At 39.1% G+C, this 20352-nt stretch overlaps 1 protein-coding gene across 1 annotated transcript in view; it reads left to right on the top strand.

The window, feature by feature from the left end:
• Positions 1 to 20352, top strand: part of XRN2 (5'-3' exoribonuclease 2) — an 83183-nt gene that overhangs the window by 15299 nt on the left and 47532 nt on the right. The window contains exons 2-14 of the mRNA XM_066237973.1: positions 4685 to 4812; positions 5689 to 5800; positions 6137 to 6248; positions 7536 to 7594; positions 7671 to 7760; positions 8958 to 9030; positions 9150 to 9200; positions 9604 to 9761; positions 13968 to 14042; positions 14129 to 14262; positions 14361 to 14418; positions 14502 to 14609; positions 19232 to 19276. Of these exons, the coding sequence (XP_066094070.1) occupies positions 4685 to 4812; positions 5689 to 5800; positions 6137 to 6248; positions 7536 to 7594; positions 7671 to 7760; positions 8958 to 9030; positions 9150 to 9200; positions 9604 to 9761; positions 13968 to 14042; positions 14129 to 14262; positions 14361 to 14418; positions 14502 to 14609; positions 19232 to 19276 (1203 nt within the window). The remainder of the gene's footprint in view (positions 1 to 4684; positions 4813 to 5688; positions 5801 to 6136; positions 6249 to 7535; positions 7595 to 7670; positions 7761 to 8957; positions 9031 to 9149; positions 9201 to 9603; positions 9762 to 13967; positions 14043 to 14128; positions 14263 to 14360; positions 14419 to 14501; positions 14610 to 19231; positions 19277 to 20352) is intronic.

The following is a 20352-nucleotide window of genomic DNA, read 5'->3' as shown; positions in this document are numbered from 1 at the left end:
TATTATTTATTTTTAGAACATTTTATATCACTCCCAAAAGAAATGTTTTACCTTTATCTCCCTTCCCCTTCTCTCACCTTCAGACTGAAGCCAGTCTATTTCTGTTTCTAGATTTGTCTTCTACATCATACAAATGAGATCTTTTATGATCTTTTTTGACTAGCTTTTACTGAGCAGGATGTTTTTGAGGTCCATCAATGATGTAGTATATGCACAATGGCTTTCAGATAGTTGATTTTTTTTTTTTTTTTTGCTATTGCTATTGCAAATGATGCTTTATATCTATTGGGGAACTTACAGTTTTAAGTGACTTATGTTAGTAATGGTAAAAGCCTAATCTCATGTTCTTATCATTTTCTGAAACTCTATAAGAAAAAGACAAAGGTTATGTTTATTACAGAAATCTAACAGTGCCTTTAGGAGTAAGTAAGGCATAGTCCATACCTTTTGAAGAACTTACAGTGTAGTTGGATTAGAATGATAAATTAATTGTAAGACCATGGAAGAGCTACTAGTGAATAAACAATTCTGAGGAAGTGCAGGAGGAGATCCAGTTAGTTTTGGGGGTGGTGTGTACAAAATATTATAAAGTTGAATGACATTTGATTTCAGTTCAGATCTTGGAAAATTAGTAAGATTTTAGGAAATGGGTGTTGACAGGGAAAAAGAAGGAGAAGCAGTATGTACAGGCCTTGAGAAATGAAAGAGTATTTTCCAGGAACTCAGAAGAGGTTAAGTAGACCTGATCGATGGTATGGCAGGATGGGAGATGAGGAAGGCTCCAGGCTCATTGGCTTGCAACTGCTATGGGAATCAATTGGAAAAGTTGGGCAAGCTTACGACACAGCCACATTTATATTTTAGGAAGAAAACTGAGAGCACTGAGGGTGGGCTGGAGATCGAGTCTAGAGGTGGGGCAGCCCATGTGGATGTTGTTTCGATCTTTTAGGTGAGAGATGATACTCAGATGTTGGGAATGGTAGTGAGAATGAGAGAAGATGGAGAGGCATTTTCAGGTTAAATTGACAGGACTCATTGATAATGGATGGTTAAGGAAAATAATTCTAAGATGATTCCTGTTTTCTCACTTGGATAACTGAGTGAATTGAGAATTTGAAAGTATCTCCCAGGTAATTAAGATTAATTTGTTCCTTTGTATAATGCTGGTGGCCAAAGTCAGGCAGGTCCACATTGGATTCGGGCAGATGGTAGAGGAACTGTGGAGCCTGAACGCTTTGGGCCAGTCCCATTTATTAGAATCTCGCAATGGCAGACGAGCAAACAGGCAGGGGAAACCTGCTTCTCATGGCAGCAGATGAATGAACAGCAAAACTGCCCCTCTCAGTGTCGGGCAAGCAATCCCCCAAAAACTGCTCTGAGGAAAGTACCGGTAGCCTTATGTAGGTGTAGGCTACACACATGTGGTTCTGCCAGGTACTCACACACTAATCATGCAAAGTGCAAGGGAACAAACCGAACACAGCTGTTTTCCCAACACTCCACCCCTTTAGAGTTGCTCGCCTCACATTCTACAATACAAGTGTCTTTTATGATGGTTCCTGTGCGAGGAGTGAGGTATATTACATAAACAGTACAAACTGCAGCAACAGCATTACAAAGGCACGAGCTATACCAAGAATGACAATTACAAAGGTGACTTTCACAGTATCTCCCTGAGCACTATATCCAGGGACTTAACTGGAGGCCCACCTCTAGCCCCTTACCCCACGGTAGGTGGGAGAGCCTGTACACTCTAGGGCTATGTTCATTGAAGAAAAGTGTCCTTTGTGCATCTCTGCAACTGGATGGGAGCAGCTTCCTGGTGCAGGAGGGCTTCCACAGGTGCTGCAGCCCCCCATCAGGGTCTCCGACCTATAGGACTGTGCAGAAATGGCATGTCTTTCCAGCAAGGGAGCTGGAATCCCCTCTTGTTGTAGTTACTGTTTCAAGAGTCCATTATATCACTCTGATCAGTCCATGATAGCGCAGCTATTTGAACAAATCACTGAAGGTGAAGGTCCATTATAGGCAACTAGCCACACGGCTCAATGATAATAGACCTCCGCACCTTTCCATAAGCACTCTGTCCATTGCCTTAGGACCTCAGATGCCCAAGCTCACAGGACCTGGCAGGGCCAAATACATTCAAGACCTGTGCCGCCTTGGCAGTTCTCTTAGCTGCTGCAAAAGCACCTTCTGCCTGCTAAGGCCAACACCTGCTGCACATTAGAAGGAGATGAATGGATTGCCAGTTCCACACGGGCTCTCCAGCTCCCTGCTCATCCCTGTTAGACGGGTCCCTTGACCTTCCTCCTATTCAAACTTGGACAACGGGTCTTGGGGCTCTTCCTCTCCCTCAGCTGCCTCCAACGTGTAATTTTGCAACCGTGCAAATTGAGTACCAACTGTTTTCTTGGCAGCTGCTGGGGCTGCCTGCTTTCCTTGCCTTTTTAGCGGCTGGAAACTCTGTTCTGGCTTAAGCTGCCACCAAAGCTCTAACAGAACTTGATCAGACCTGCCATCCTTTCTCTTTGTCTGCCCCAGCCACAAGCGAGTCTACCCATATCTGTGTTCAGGTAACCCTGACAGGTCCACTTCTCTTGTTAATCGGGGTAAGGGCAGTATGGGCAGGAGCCCACACAGCCTTATGGTTCCACACTGCCTCCCTCTTCCCAAAATCTGCCACCATCTGTGTAACAGTGTTGATGGGCTCCCCCACATAGGGGCTTAGGATAGCCACTAGTGACCCATAAATTACTGAAAGGATGCTACAGAGAATAAGGTCCCTCATCCCTGCTGTAAATATTTCCTCATCTGGTCCACGAGACCTCAGGTTGAAAGCAGCATTTCTCATACCTAGTTGCCGTAGGACTTGCTGAAGCTCAGTATACGACTGCCACTGACTCACTGACCCTGTCAAGTCTCCAGCATTCTGCTAGACCATGATGTAATACTGGTGGCCAAGGCCAGGCAGGTTCACACTGGATTTCGTTAAATGGTAGAAGAACTGCGGAGCCGGAAAGCATTGGGCCAGTTCCATTTAATTGAGTCTCACAACAGTGGACGAGCAAACAGGCAGGGGAAAACCACTTCTCACGGCAGCAGGTGAATGAACAGCAAAATGGCCCCTCATAATGGTGGGCAAGTGATTAAAAATTGCCCTGACGGAAAGTATGTATAGCCTTATGTAGGCTACACACACATGGCTTTGCCATGTGCTCACACACTACTCATGCAAAGTGCAAGCAACAAAGTTATTTTCCCAACACTTTGGAAGCTATCGCTTTCTATAGATGAAATATCTGCTTCAGTTTGCTCTAAGGAGTAAAATAACTTCTTATAATCCAATTCAGAAATGAAATAGGTTTATAATATGCGGCTTAAGTGTCTGTTTGTCGCCGATAGCTTATTGGTTGCTTGCGTAACTGTACTAGCCAATGGGGTAAAGTTGCCACGGCTGAACGCCAATTGAGCGGGTCAGGGGGAAGGTGAACATTTGTTTGCATTGGCAATCATCTGCTTTTGAAACAATTTAAGGCTGAATGCAAATTGAGCATGTCAGGGGGAAGGTGAACATTTGTTTGCATTGGCAATCATCTGTTTTACATAAAAACTACGTCTTAACGTAATTTCTTTTAAGAATGCCTCCTAGAAAATACAGCACTGAAGAGGAGAGAAAAGGAGCTAAAGCTGCACAAAAACGGCTTTCTTGACAAAAAGAAACCACTGAGCAGAGAAAGACAAGGCTTGCTTCAGTCGCAGAGCAAATGCGTCTTTCTTGGCAAAATGAGACTGATGAGCATAGAGAAACAAGGCTTGCCTCAGATGCAAGACAAAAAAGCCTGTCTCGACAAAATGAATCCCTTGAACAAAGGCAGGAGAGAAGTGCAAAAAAATGACAGAGTAATGCTGACTGAAACGCAAAAAGGATTAAAACAGTTTCAAACGGAGAAACTTTAATTTTTGAGCATTCCTCTGGTGACATGAATATTAAATGTGAACACTGTCAGTCCTTAAACTTCAAGTTAGAAACTAATCGATTTGACCGTGGCAAGAAAGGATTTTCTCAATGTTGCAAGTACGGAAACATTGTAGTTCCACTAATTGAGAATTATCCACCACTCTTGAATAAATTATTGACTAATCAGCATCCAAATAGTTGGTATTTTTTTACCTGAGCCTGCATTTGGACACGGTCAACTTTATGTTGTCTGTTCAAGAGTTAGTGAAAGAACGGACGTAAAATTAAAAATAATTGATGGTCCTCTGCAAAGCGAGCTTAAAAATGATGGAAAGATCTACACAAGAAATGTTGTGTACAAAGAGATCTTTGACATGTGAATTAACATTTTATTATTTAAATCACCTTTATTTATTGAGCTAGTGGTGGCTCTTAAGAAATGTACCGCCAGTGGTTTCCTTCATTGCACTCTACTTTAAGCAATTAAGCAAGTAGAAGGGGGAAACCCCGTGGGGCACTAAGCAAAGGGGCGTCCTCACCCCCTGCCCTGGGTAATTCAGTTTGAATTAGCAGACACCTTTGCACAAATCATTTTAATTACAGTTTATAATATCTAGAACAGCGGTCATTTTGTATGACCGCCGGGCTTTCTAGTAGGTTTATATTGAGCCTACAATATGTTAATTTAGACTTGAACAAACCACTATTATCACTTCCTCATAGGCAAAAGAATGCAATGGTGTAAAGATTCCTGTTGATGCCAGTAAACCTAACCCAAATGATGTGGAGTTTGATAACCTGTATTTGGATATGAATGGAATCATCCATCCTTGTACTCATCCTGAAGACAAGTACGTAACCCATTTTTGTCAGGGATATCACAAGTTACCGAGCAGTATACAGTATATAGTACAAAAGGGGTCCTCAGGTTATGACATTGTTCCATTCCTACAATAGTGATGTAACCCAAATTTTGGTGTAAGTCGAAACACATCCTAGCGTAAGTCATTTACCTGTCCTAACACAGTTGTAAAATCATAATCTAGAACATAAAAACACAGTTAAGCCACAGAAAAAGAATACTATGTATTCTTCTGGTGTGCGCATCCAAACTAGTTCAGCCACGTAGTTCGTAAGTACAGCGCTGAGGGTGTAAGCCAAAACACTCACGTCTCAATTTTTTAAAGTTTTGTTTTTTTTTTTTTTGCATTTTTCTGAAGCTGGAAACAGGGAGAGACAGTCAGACAGACTCCCGCATGCGCCCGACCGGGATCCACCCGGCACGCCCACCAGGGGGCGACGCTCTGCCCACCAGGGGGCGATGCTCTGCCCATCCTGGGCGTCGCCATGTTGCGACCCTCCTGGGTGTCGCCATGTTGCGACCAGAGCCACTCTAGCGCCTGGGGCAGAGGCCACAGAGCCATCCCCAGCGCCCGGGCCATCTTTGCTCCAATGGAGCCTTGGCTGCGGGAGGGGAAGAGAGAGACAGAGAGGAAGGCGCGGCGGAGGGGTGGAGAAGCAAATGGGCGCTTCTCCTATGTGCCCTGGCCAGGAATCGAACCTGGGTCCTCCGCACGCTAGGCCGACGCTCTACCGCTGAGCCAACTGGCCAGGGCAATTTTTTAAAGTTTTTATAGGAGTGTCATAAACTCGAAACAGTGTATGTTGAGACTGTCCTAACTTGAGGACCCTTTGTATATTGTTACATTATTTGCTTGTTATTACAGACCAGCACCAAAAAACGAAGATGAAATGATGGTTGCAATTTTTGAGTACATCGACAGACTTTTCAACATTGTAAGACCAAGACGACTTCTCTACATGGCAATAGATGGCGTGGTGAGTACTAAATAAATAATTTAAGAGTACTTAATTTTTTATTTTTGCTGTGTTCCCAGTGTCTACAATGAAAGTCAGCTAGGTATTAAGTTCTTTGGATTCATAGGATGTTTGTCTATTTGACTGAGCTCAGCTTTTAGTTAGGTTTTTGGTCCAAATTTGAGTTCTCAGGGTCCGTTATCTGTTATGAATGGATTGTTAGACGTATTACATAACCTTTTGCAGCTTAGTGTATTAGTGTATTATTTTTATAAGAACAACTGATTTGAAATAATGTAAGATTTGGTTGTGAATATTTTGAATAGTATTATTTGAATATGAAATCCATGTTTTCAGGCACCACGTGCTAAAATGAATCAACAGCGTTCTAGGAGGTTTCGAGCATCAAAAGAAGGAATGGAAGCAGCAGTAGAGAAGCAGCGAGTCAGGGAAGAAATACTGGCGAAAGGTAAAGAATATGCCTCTTGAAGTTGGACCTTCTATAATATCTATGGAGAAGGGGTGGGGTGGCAGCTTTTTCTTATGAATAGGCACAGTTAATTTATTTAGGATCCCAGAATATCCAAGGAAAACTTATGTTTATTGTTGAAGAATAGTAGTTCATGGAACCCTTCACTCCCATTAGTAAGTTTATTCATCTCCACACCCTGTAGTCAAAGGGAAGCTTGGAAATTAAAAGGGAATTCTGGTAGGGAGAGTGAGCACATTGGCGACACCTTTCAGGGAGTGTGCGGCTCTTTCACTAACTTATACATCTGTTGAGTGCTTTTTTTTTGGAGGCTATTAGAAAGCTTGCAAAGCTACATTTCTGTAAACATCTTCCTCAGATCAGTCTTCATGGCTTGCTTATTGCTTTCCCTAAGAACTCAGAGGTCTGAGGAGGCCTGGGTGATGTGATCCATACATACAGACTTTCACCAAGTCATACACCTTGTCAGCATAAGTTGATGTAGCAGATCCTGAAGCAGTGAGATAGCCAGGGTTTTCCCATTTGGGGAAATGAACTACAGTCATCTTTGCAGTTCCCCAACGCTTTGCCTTGAAGTTCCTGATAGGTTTATAGGTTGGAGCTGACTAAGTTTCAGAAGGAGGAAGGTCAGGGTCTTGATGCCCACTGGGAATGGTTTTCTCCCAAGATGCCTCTGTGAGATGGTGCGTGATTATAGCAGGATGATTTGTTTGGTGTTTTGATATAAAAGGCAGAATGATAGTCCAGGAAAGCCATAATTTAATGGTGGGAAATACTGCACTTAGCAGTAGAAACAAAAGATACTATAATGTAGTCAGCTCAGGCTTGCGATTATGATTAATTTTTATGTTGTTTTAATTTGCTGAAAGTAAGTATGTAGTTATTTAGCTGCAACTTGTAATTAATACTCTAAAACTTGTTTGCATTTATAACAGATTGTCTTTGATTTTGAAGATGTCTTTCTTGAAGATGTTATGAACTATATTTGTGTCTTGAGATAAACTAATCAGTGATATAGAGGAAAAATAGGATTTTTATAGCTGTCTTGTTGACAGTTTTATTTCTTATCATATAAAGCTGTGATAAAATCAGCATTTTAATTTTGTTTTACTATTTTTCTTCCAAAAGGGAGAATATTATTCCTCTGGTGACAGTACTTCTCTTTCTTTTGTATTTGAACTTTTTGTTATTGTTGTTCTGTCTTAATATTGAGTAATTAACCTCGCTTTTTATGGGGAGAACAAAACATTACCTCTTTTCCTTTAGGTGGCTTTCTTCCTCCAGAAGAAGTAAAAGAAAGATTTGATAGCAACTGTATTACACCAGTAAGTAATCTCATACTTTGCTAGGTATTGCTAACTCTTAGGTGATAGGTTAATTTATTTTCTTTTATCATTTTAGGGAACCGAGTTCATGGACAATCTTGCTAAATGTCTTCGCTATTATATAGCTGATCGTTTAAATAATGATCCCGGGTGGAAAAATTTGACAGTAAGTTTCACATTTTGGCACTTCAAAAAGATTAGGATGATCATTTGAGACTGTACTTTGGTATGATTGATATTATTTGTCCTTTTCCTCCCATAAAATACTAGTTGACTGTCAGAGGAAAGAGAAGTTTCCAGGGTTATTGGAACTGGGATGCCTTCCGTGGTCCAGTTTTACAGTTTTAGATAGCTGAATTTTCTCTCAATGTCAATTTTGTCCTCTTATTATCACTATGAAGTCATCAAATGGCACTTATGATTTTAAGATTGTATGTGTATGTATATATGAAAGTAATTTTTAAATGAAAATTTCTTGTTAGAATTGAATTACAGCAAGATTAAAGTTGCGACTCTGCCTTTAAAGAATGGCTGTGTTCTCTTAAGTATTTAAGTAAAATTTAAATGAGCTTTTATATGTAATTTTAGGTTTATAAACTAGCTTTTCCTTATTAATTAGATACTGCAAATTGTATTTGATGGATATCTTTTATTTATTATCCCCTGGTCTTATATGGTTTGATGCTATCTATATTTTCGGGTAGTCGTGAGAGTAGTAGAAACTTACGAACTGGTCAGATTTTCTCATGACTAAGTTTGACTCAAACATTTAATTTTTGCTATTCCATGTAGTAAGATAATCAACAAAATAGTTAACCCAGATTTTATTAAGAAAAATTTTCAGTTAGTAATACTATCTTATTAGAGCTGTTTCAGTTAATTAATTAATTAAAAATTTTTTTAAGTGAGAAGGAAGGAGGCAGAGACAGACTCCCACATGTTCCCTGACCAGGATCCACCCTGCAAGCATCCTAATGGGCGATGCTCTGCCCATCTGGCGCATTGCTCCTTGCTCCGTTGCTTGGCCACGGAGCTGTATTAGTGCCTGAGGCGAAGCCATGGAAGAGCCATCCTCAGCACCCAGGACCAACTTGATCCAATGGAGACATGGCTGCAGGAGCAGATAAGAGAGAGATAGAGAGAAGGAAGAGGGAAAGGGAGGAGAAGCAGATAGTTACTTCTTCTGTGTGCCCTGAAAATTGAACCTGAGCTATCCGCATGCCAGGCTGACACTCTAGCACTGAGCCAACCTGCCAGGGCCTCAATTTATTTTTAAGATATTAAATTCTGTTGATTTTTTTTGTGTGTATGTGTGCTAGAAAATTGTGGATGAGCTGAAAGTGTTAAAAACTTTATTTTATAGGTTATTTTATCTGATGCTAGTGCTCCTGGTGAAGGAGAACATAAAATCATGGATTACATTAGAAGACAAAGAGGTAAAACTTACTTGTAAATATTCAATTGTATGTTCTATTAGAAAGAAAGATAAGCCATTATATAGAAAATATTGTGGTATAAAATATATTTATATAACTATGCATTTTGCCCTTTTTAGCTCAGCCTAATCATGACCCAAACACGCATCATTGCTTATGTGGAGCAGATGGTAAGTTTCTTTTTGGGGATTTGGTTCTTGATGGGTTGCCTGGAATTCTAAAGTGCCTTGCTTATTTTATGTTTGAGAGGGAACTAGTATTGAATTGTTTAATTTGCTTATGTTTAATTATTTTTTACATTAAAAACTTTAATACTGTTGCACACACCTTTAAAATGGAAGCTCTCCCAAGTGTCCTGAGTGGTTGTCTCGATTCTAGGCCCATGTATCAGGAGGGCATTTTGTTGCCTGAGGACTGCTAGGAAGTGTTGGGCTTTATGGCTTTGCTGCGTTTGTGTGCTCCTTTGGACTTTCCTTTGTGTTGATGTCTTATTTTGGTAAGGTCCTTTGTCTTTCTTTATGATAAGAATCTTCTCAAAGTGCTCACTGTTAAGTATTTTGTCATTGTTGATAGCTGATCTCATCATGCTCGGTCTTGCTACACACGAACCCAACTTTACCATTATTAGAGAAGAATTCAAACCAAACAAACCCAAGCCATGTGGTCTTTGTAATCAGTTTGGACATGAAGTTAAGGACTGTGAAGGCTTGCCAAGAGAAAAGAAGGGAAAGGTAAGAATTTGAGGTGGTAATTGCCTCATTAAAATTTTTATTTAGGCCCTGACCGGTTGGCTCAGTGGTAGAGCGTCAGCCTGGCGTGCAGGAGTCCCGGGTTTGATTCCTGGCCGGGTCACACAGGAGAGGTGCCCATCTGCTTTTCCACCCCTCCTCCTCTCCTTCCTCTCTGTCTCTCTCTTCCCCTCCCGCAGCCAAGGCTCCATGGGAGCTAAGTTGGCCCGGGCACTGAGGATGGCTCTATGGCCTCTGCCTCAGGCGCTAGAATGGCTCTGGTTGCAACAGAGCAACACCCCAGATGGGCAGAGCATCACCCCCTGGTGGGCATGCCAGGAGGATCCCAGTCGGGCGCATGCAGGAGTCTTTCTGACTGCCTCCCCGTTTCCAACTTCAGAAAAATACAAAAAAATATATATATATATATAAAATATATAAAAAATATATAAATAATATTTTTATTATTGTGATAAAATATACACACATTTTTATTTAAACAAAATATAGAATGTTAATCATTTTAAGTGTATAATTTGATGGAAAAACGTATGTTCAGGTTGCCTCGTTTTTAAAATGGAGAGAATTAAAATGGTTCATTAGATTTTTTTTACCTACATCCCTTAAAGAGATGTATCTTTTAAAGCTTTTTATTTAAAAAAATATATTTATTTTTACCTTTCAGTTATAGTTGATGTTCAATATTATTTTGTATTAGGCAGTTATATAATTTATAAACTGATCCCCCAGATTCATTCTGATTACCCAGCTGGCGCCATACATAATTATTACAGTGTTATTGACTATATACTCTATGTTGTACTTCCTATCTGCTGACTGTTTTATAACAACCAATTTGTATTTCTTCACCTCTTTCACTTAGCCTGCCAATCCCTTGCCCATCTGGCAATCCTCAGTTTGTTCTCTGTGTCTATGAGTGTTTCTGTTTTGTTTGTTTGTTTATTTCTTCAGATTTCATATATAAGTGAAATCATATAGACATGTTATAAGTCTGTCTGACTTACTGCATTTCGTGTAATACCCTCTTTGTCCATCTACGTTGTTGCAAATAGTAAGATTTCATTCTTTTTTTTATGCCTGAGTATTGTATGTATGTAGCACTTCTTTTTTATCCATTTGTTTATGGATGAGCACTAGGGTTGCTTCCATATCTTAGCTATTTATTGTAAATAACACTTCAGTGAACATAGGGGTGCATATACTCTTTCAAATTAGTGTTTTGGATTTCTTCAGTAGTTATCCAGAAATTGAGTTGCTGGGTCATAAGGCATTTCTACTTTTTATTTTTTGAGGAACCTCCATACTGTTTCCCATAATGGTTGCACCAATTTGCAATCCCACAAACTGCTTGAGGGTTCCCTTTTCTCCATATCCTCGCCAACACTTGTTTGTTGATTTATTGATGATAGCCATTTTGACAGTTGCAAAGTATTGTCTCAGTGTGATTTTAATTTGCATTTCTCTGATGATGAATGAGTTGAGCATTTAAAAAAAATTTTATTTAGAAAATTAACAGGGTAACATTGATCAATAAGAGCACATAGGTTTCAGGTAGAGCGTCTTTTCATATGTCTATTGGTTATCTATATATCCTCTTTGGAGAAGTGTCTGTTCAGGTCCTCTACTCATTTTTTAATTGTATTGTATTTTGGTGTTGAGTTGCCTGAGTTCTTTATAAATTTTGGAGAGTAACCCCTTATGAAATGTATCATTAGCAGATATCTTCCCCCATAAAGTAGGTTGCCTTTTTGTTTTGTTGATGGTTTTATTTCCTTTACAAAAATGTTACAGTTTGATATAGTCCCACTTTTTCTTTTGCTTCCTTTTCCAGAAGAGATATATCAGAAAAAATATTACTTAGAGCACTGCCAAGAGAGTTTACGGCCTATTTTTTCTCCAAGGGTTTTTATGGTTTTAGATCTAACATTTCAGTGTTTACTCCATTTTGAGAGTTTTTTCTTTTTGTGTGTATATGTGACAGAGACAGAGAGAGGGACAGATAGGGATAGACAGGAAGGGAGAGAGGTAAGCCTCAATTCTTTGTTGTTGCACCTCAGTCATTCATTGATTGCTTTCTCATATGTGGCTTGACTGGGAGGTTATAGCAGAGTGAGTGACTTCTTGCTCAAGCCACCACCTTGGGCTTCAAGCCAGAGACCATGCGGTCATGTCTATGATCACATGCTCAAGCCAGCAATCCTGTGCTCAAGCTGGTGAGCGCACACTCAAGCCTGATAAGCCCACACTCAAACTGGCGACCTTGGGGTTTGAACCTGGGTCCTTGGTGTCCCAGTTCAATGCTCTATTCACTGTATTACTGCCTGGTCAGGCAGAGTTTATTCTTATGCATGGTGTAAGAGGATGCTCTAGTCCGTCCGTCCGTCCGTCCCTCCCCCCTCCCCCTTCTTTCCTTCCTTCCATTTAATTTTACCAACACCATTTATTGAATAGACTGTCTTTACCCCACTGTATGTTTTTGCCTCCTTTGTCATATCTAGTTGACCATATAGGCATGGGTTTATTTCTGGCCTCTCTACTCTGTTCCATTGATCTATGTGTCTTTTTATGCCAGTACAATGTTTTGATTACTATAGCCTTATAGTATATTTTAATAGCTACTAGCATGATTTCTCTCCCACTTTGTTCTTCTTTCTCAAGATCACTGTGGCTATTTGTGGTGTTTTGTGGTTCCATATAAATTTTAGGATTATTTGTTCTATTTCTGTGGAAAATGCTGTTGGTATTTTGATACAGATTATATTGACTCTATATAGAGTTCTTTGAGTAGTATGGACATTTTAACAATGTTGATTCTTTCTGACCGTGAGCATGGTATGTTTCCATTTATTTGTATGTACTTCAATCTCTTTCTTCAGTATCTTATTTTCTTAGTATAGATCTTTTACCTCCTTATTAAGTTTGTTCTTAGGTTTTATATATATATTTTTGATACAAATGTAGATGGGATTGTTGTCTTAATTTCTGTTTCTGATAGTTCATTATTGGTATATAAAAATGCAATTAATTTCTCAATACTAATTTTGTATTCTACTTTACTGAATTTATTAGTTTTAGTAATTTCTTTGGTGTAATCTTTAAGGTTCTTTATATTTGGCATGTCATCTGCAGATAATGACAGTTTAACTTCTTTCCAATTTGGATGCCATTTATCTATCTATCTATCTATCTTGTCTAATTGCTGTGGCTAGGACTTCTAATACCAATATTGAATAAAAGTGGTGAAAGTGGACATCCTGATCTTATGGAAAATTGTTTTAATGTTTTTCTGTTGAGTATGATGTTGGCTGTGAGTTTGTCATATTTGGTCTTTATTATGTTGATGAATGTTTTTGCTATTCTCACTTTGCTGAGAGTTTTTGTCTTAAATGAATGCTGGATATTATCACATGTTTTTGTGCATCTATATATATGATCAGATGTTTTTAAAGTTTTTAAGTAAACAAGCATTCTGAAAGCATGCACACACTCTTTTTCTGTTTGTACTTTCTTTAACATATCTACCTGAGACTTAGAGTTTATAGGTAATAATGCCTGTTGCACATGATTTATTTGTAGGAGTTGTTTTGATAGTCTTCTGAAAAGGAACTGCAAATCAACTTTTAAATATATTAAAGTTAATACTGAACATATTGTATTAACTTTCAAGTTAATTCTTGTTTCTATATATTTTGAGTTACATGATTATATTCAGTCCCCTTTAAAGGGGTTTCTATCTGTTTCAAGATTGTGGAACCTTTCTAAAAGACATGCTGAGTGAAAAAAAGCAGGTAAGAAATAATACTATATATTCACAGAGAAGTATCTGGAAGAATTTACATCAAAATGTTGATATTGGTTGGGTGTAGGCCCTCGGATTTGGCCTGTGAGTTAAGAATGATTTTTACATATTTAATGGGTTGTAAAAACAAAATAAAACAGAGACTGTATGTGACCCCTGCCCCCAGGCTAAAATATTTACTGTCTTCTTTTCAAAAACACTTGCTACTCCCTGGTGTAAGGGTGACTGGGATTATGGATAATTTTTAATTTTAAAATGTTTTGGTGACTTCTTTTTTATTATAAAAATTATGGTGTTAAAATGGTCTTGCTTTAGAAAAAGGTGTACTTGTTCTGTTGAAAAACTTACAGGGTTTACAGTTTGTTCCATCTTGATTCCCTTTCTTGTAGCACGATGAACTTGCAGATAGTCTTCCTTGCGCAGAGGGAGAGTTTATCTTCCTTCGTCTTAATGTTCTTCGTGAGGTATGTAACCATAATCATTGGAATTGGCACTCTAAAACCAGGTGCTTTTTAACAGCTTTAATGGCAGCATTCATTTTTGGTTGTAGTATTTGGAAAGAGAGCTCACCATGGCCAGCCTACCATTCACATTTGATGTTGAGAGGAGCATTGATGACTGGGTCTTCATGTGCTTCTTTGTGGGAAATGACTTTCTTCCTCACCTGCCATCGTTGGAGATTAGGTATGTGTGTTTCTGTGGGGTTCAGACTACGGCTGTAGCCTCCTCACCTGTACAGTGCATGCTGGTCCTAATGCGTACTGTTTGTTTCCTGGTGGCAGGGAAGGTGCAATTGACCGATTGGTTAACATATACAAAAATGTGGTACACAAAACTGGGGTAAGTTCTTTCTTGAATAATTTCAAAACAGAAATATTTGCTTTGATAAGAAGGTCATTTTACATGTATTTTATCACTTACAGGGTTACCTTACAGAAAGTGGTTATGTCAATCTGCAAAGAGTACAGATGATCATGTTAGCAGTTGGTGAAGTTGAAGATAGCATTTTTAAAAAGAGAAAGGATGATGAGGTAAAGTGTTTCTATTGCAGTAGCTAATTGTTCCTGTCTTTAATAGGCTATGATGATCCTTTGATTGTACTTTTAACCTCTTTGAGTGGGTTGATATATCATCATAGTGTACCAAACGTCAGTGTAATCACGAATGGTTAGTGCTTTCATTATTTTATAAAAGTTGTGATGCTTGCTTTGTGGAACTATATATTGTACACTGTGTGAGTCAAATTATAATTTTTTTCTCCCTTCATAATATTAAGATATAAATCCAAACACCTGTCTAATCAATAGAATATGAAATGAGGGTTCCTAGGCTGCAAGAATGCTGGGATTGAGCTAGTAGCTACCATGTTTTTAGGAAATCTGTGTGCTGTGGAAGACAGGTTAAGAGCTAGGAACTTTAGACTCGGGTAGTAGAATGTAGGACATCTGGGATAGATTACATCAGCTAAGGCGGGGTTGCAGCTGTAAGAAATTTAAATGTAAAAAAAGGAAATAAAATAACAAAACTCTTAGAAGTTGATTACATCTGCTAGGTTGAAGGCTTAGGTTAGAAGTCCAGCTTTTTACTTGGGTAATTGGAAGTTTGCTGGTGACATTCACTGAGATAGCAAGTGCTGAGGGTAGAGCGGGGTAGGGTGGTGACAAGGTAGAAATCAGGCTTCATTTGAAAGATTCTGAGTTTGAGGGACACCTCAAGCACTCAGAAACCTGAGAGGAGAAAAGTCCGAGAAGCAATTTGATAGATATGTGTAAAGCTCAAAGCAGAAGGTTTTTGAAAGGAGATTGGAGAAACATTAGCAACTGGGAGATACTTCCAGTTTTGAGTGTGAACTTGAAACCCTGGGAGCTTAAGTGGAGTGAAAGTGCCTCCCACAGAAACCTTAAGAAGCATGGACAGTTAAGGAGAAAGTGGAGCCAGTTCTAGAGAGGTAGGAAATGCCTGAGGAGAGTAGAAACAATCAGTACTGCCTGAAGTGTTGGAGCGATATGGAGAGGCTCCTAGTCTGCATCCAGGGGTCAGAGGCCCTAGGGTGTTGTGCTGGATAAGGGCTGCAACCTGGAGGCTGAGTGGGTTGGAGGGTGCTTGTGGGGGACTGATAAAGGAGGCAAGTAGTGGGTAAAATGAACATAAAATAGTAGCTTCTTAGAGAGTGAAGGAAATCCTTTTGGAAACTGATTTTAGAAAAAGTCATGGCTATTTTGAGCAAATAGCAACATAGTATTGAATTATTGTTTCATAATCTCACAACAGATTAAACCATGTCATTGTATCTGGCAAAATCATATTTTCTTCTAATTTGTATACTGTAGCTAGTGTTTTCTTCTTTTAGAACTGGACTGGAAGCATTCTTTCCAAAGCTTTTAGTAGTTGGTAATCGTACGTGATGGCAAGAGCTTTTCACCTTAAGTTCAAATAACAGAACTAACTTGGGGATATCAAATGTCTACCAGAACAGCCATTTCTAACTAAGTCTTTATCAATTATAGTGGCTCCACTTGAACTGCTGCCATTTATGCTTAAGAAAAAACATATATAACATGTACTACTTGATGTAAAAAGCTCGTGTTAGAATAGTCCTTTTATGTGGCTTTAGCAGCCTCCATAGTATATATTAAATATTAGCAGTATTTGTCATTAGAGATTGTGTGGGATTTGATAGATACCACAGAGCTTCAGATTTAGGTAATAATGGCTTTTAGATGGCATGCAAAAAGGGCATTTTAAAACTTGGGATCCTTTTTGGTGTCCTGGATATCATATGATGTCCATCAGCATGGTTGGGCATGGGAGTGGGATTTCTTATAAACCCTCAGAAATTCAATGTAAAAGTCCATGGTGGTATGTATTTTCCTGGAAAGTGTGTCTACTTTTCACAGATTTCAGAGGAGTTGATGTGTGTTTATGTGTGACTACCATCCTTAGAAGTAGATATTTAACCGATCAGCAAAATGGATAGTAAAAGAATACATCAATATTTGTTATTTAAATTGAGCAGTTAAGTCAGAAGAGTGATGATTTTTATTTTATGAGCTTTGAGGTTTGCCTTTTATCTTGCAAATATTGTTTACTCAACCAATATTTATTGTTACCATGTGCCAGATAGTGTCCCTAGTATTACTGATACAACTAAAACAAAACAGAATAAAAGACACAGTAATTCCCATCCTTGCAGAGCTGACATTTTTCAGGGGGAGATGGATGATAAACACAAAAACTTAGTAAGTAAAGTGTGTAATACATTAGTTGTAAGTGCCATGAAGAAAATTAAAGCAGGTGAGGAAATACCTGGGAAGGTGGTGATAGATAGTTTGCAATTCTAGAAAAGGTTACTAGAAAGGGATGTGCCAACAGATAACTTTGGATAAAGACCTGAAGGTTGTGAGGGAGTAAACCATGCAGATGTTTGCGGGAAGAGCCAGTGGGGAGGCTGTGGGCAGGAGCGTATGGAGATGTTTACTGATCAGCAAGGAGCCAATGTGGCTGGAGAAGAGGTCAGAAGGATGATGGGGGCCACATCTGGTAGGACCCTTTAGGTCATTTTAAAGACTTTGGCTTTTATTCTGGAGGGCTTTGAGTATAAAAGTGATAAGATCTTGCATAGGGTCACTGGCACTGTATGAAGGCAAAGATAGAAACTTTAAGCCCAATTAGAAGTGTAGTATGGAGGCAAATATAGAAGCAGTAAGCCGAGTCCAAGGGTACTATAGTAGTATAGTTGTAGTAATGACGAGAGGAGTTGGATTCTGCATGTTTTGAAGATAGAACCATTGCGATTGGCTAATGGGTTAAATGGTAGGTGTGAAAGAAGGAAAGCTATCAAGGATAACTCTAAGGGCCTGACCAGGCGGTAGCGTAGTGGATGGAGTGTTGGACTGGGATGCGGAGGACCCAGGTTTGAGACCCCAAGGTCACCAGCTTGAGCTCGGGCTCATCTGGTTTGAGCAAAGCTCACCAGCTTGGACCCAAAGTCGCTGGCTTGAGCAAGGGGTTACTTGGTCTGCTGAAGGCCCACGGTCAAGGCACATATGAGAAAGCAATCAGTGAACAACTAAGGTGTCACAATGAAAAACTGATGATTGATGTTTCTCATCTCTCTCCATTGCTGTCTGTCCCTATCTATCCCTCTCTCTGACTCTCTCTCTGTCTCTGTAAAGAAGAGGAAAAAAAAAAAGAATAACTCCAAGACATTTTGTCTGAGCAATTGAAAAATGGTCTGAGCAACTGTGATGAAAAAGCCTGGGAGGTAGAAATCTGGGGATGGGGATTCTATTTTGGAGGATACTGAGTGAGTGGAGGGTGATCCCGATTGGACAGTCATAAGCATATAGGTGGTGTTTAAAGCCTTGAGGCTAGACAATTATTTCCATAGAGTAGAGAAGTAGAGAGATCTAAGTATTGGAATTAGAGGACACCAACATTAAGAGGTTGGGGCGTTGAGGAGCTAGAGGAAGCAGCAAGAGTGAAAGAGGGAACCAGGTGACTAGTGTCCCGGAAGCCAAGTAAAGAGCATGATTCAAGGAAGAGAGTTATAGTCAGATAAGGACTGCAAACTGAGTAGTGGGTTTGGTAGTCTTTAAGTTATTGATGAGTTAGATAAGAGAAGTTTCATTAAAGATGGGGGGGGAGCTTGATTAGATAAATTGCTGGTTTTCGTATCTTAGGAGGTTTTTAAGGTAGTCACTGTATTCAGTATTAAGCTCCTCTCCTGGAAGAAAGCACAAATTTTAAATTTTGTTAATTCATACTGCAGTTGGCAGTACTGACTTGGAAGGGGTAGCTAATAGAATGACAGTATAGTATCAGCTGGTCCCTGTTTTAGGCCACAGTTGCAGTCATGGCCACTTCAGCTGTCATTTCAGTGCCTTGATAGTCATAGAATCTTGGGTATGCCAGAAGTGTTTTCAGGGGTAAAGGAGGCTTTTGACTGGTCCAAATAGTTAGTGAGGAGCAAGATCAACCCCGAATCCTATGCAGTTGAAACCATGGCTGTGTTTTGAAAATTTATCAATACAAATTGGACCCTTTCCTGTGAGTTAAATTGGCCTAATTTAAAGTACTGAGGACATCTGAATTTCCTCTGTCATTGGGTTGACTTTTTAGAACCCCGGGTGTGTAGAGCTCACTTCTTTTTCTACCCATTTGTGTGCTACATGTTGCAGTTAGGAACTGTGAAGCTCTTTTCAGGCAACAAGCTTGTTATTAAATTGTCTCATCAATATTTTTAAAATTCACATCCTGATTATTAACTGAATTCAGCTATAAGTTAAGAGTTCTTTGTTTTCTTACTGATTTGTAGCTTCTGCATACTGGCAGCCTATTTACTCCAGGGCAAAAACCATGGTCTTTGTCATGCATTTTTTCTTCTTTCCTGAAATGATACCAACAACTATCTGAAAAAAAATTAGGAGTAGCAATGAAAGTGTATCTAAACTCAATATAGAATGCTCTCTGCCCATCTAAAGTTCTGATAAGCAGTCCTTGAAGCATATAGTCCTTGCCTAGTTTTTATGTACATAGGTTTATGGGCTCTTCCTTTAAAATTGTAATTGTCTCCGCGGTCATTCCTGGTAATGTTTAACTCTTACATTTTTGTGTAATTATTTGACAGAATATGTGGATTTTATACTTTTAGGACAGTTTTAGAAGACGACAGAAAGAAAAAAGAAAGAGAATGAAGGTGAGTTTTAATTAATTTCATAAGATTGGTATTAGCATAACTTTATAATTTGGGAGGAAGATGTTTGTTACAATAGCTTTTTGTTCCTTATCCAGTAGGAGTTGGTCAGGGACATAGTGCTCACCCAGCTGCCTTCTTACTTGGAGAGGGAATGCTGGTATGGATTTTAAAGAAGTCCTTTTTCAAGTCCAGCATCAGAAGCGATACACTAGATGGGCAGGAAGATGTGGGTGGCACTTAGCTATTTGAAATTTTACACTAATCAGGTCTTGTTTTTGTAATAAAAACAGTTAACTCTTTGTGTTCTCTTGAAAGTTACTATACTTTCTGTTTACATTTCTGTCAGGTTAGTCTTTTCGGACCACGACACTTGAAACTTTGTTGTTTCTCTGCTCAGAAATTACCAGGGACTTCTTAGTCCCCTCAGAATACAATTTTGTCTTCGACTGGCATGAATTCTAGCTGCTCAGCTTTCCCCCTTCTGCCTTCTAATTACACCATGTCCCTCCAGACTCCAAGCAGTGCCTTCATTGGTACCTCCAAATGGATTTTTGACTTCACAGCTGCCTCACATTTACCTTTTCCACAAAGTCTCTGTTGCTTCTCCTCGTAGTCCAGGTTGAGCAGTTCTTTCTTATAACTGGTGCTTCTTGCTGTGATAATTTTTTTTTGATAATTTGTTTTCTTAATTGCATGCTTTAGTCACTTCTTCAGTTCTTGTTTTTCTTGTCTTTCTCATTAGATTTTAAACTCATGGAGTTTAGGGACTGCCTTTTATTATTTTATTTTATTGGAATTGAGCATTTTTAGAAACCTAGAAGAGAGAAAAGTAGAGTTTGTTATTGTAGATAGGTTCAGAGTCACTTAGATTGGGAAGGGCATATTTATTTTTCGCTTTATATATAATTATCTTCCTTCGGTCACTATCTATTTTAAAAATCTCTCTTTTAACCATCAGCTATGACTGTTACCTATTGTAGCTCTAATCATAGCTCTAATTAATTGGAAAGAAAGAGTTAAATTCTAGCAAGGTGAAGAGTAAATAAAAGTTGTACTCCTAAGTATAAATTAAATTC

The sequence above is a fragment of the Saccopteryx bilineata genome, chromosome 6 (genome assembly GCF_036850765.1).
Source record: "Saccopteryx bilineata isolate mSacBil1 chromosome 6, mSacBil1_pri_phased_curated, whole genome shotgun sequence".
NCBI lineage: Eukaryota > Metazoa > Chordata > Mammalia > Chiroptera > Emballonuridae > Saccopteryx > Saccopteryx bilineata.
This window is presented reverse-complemented; position numbering and strand designations above follow the sequence as displayed.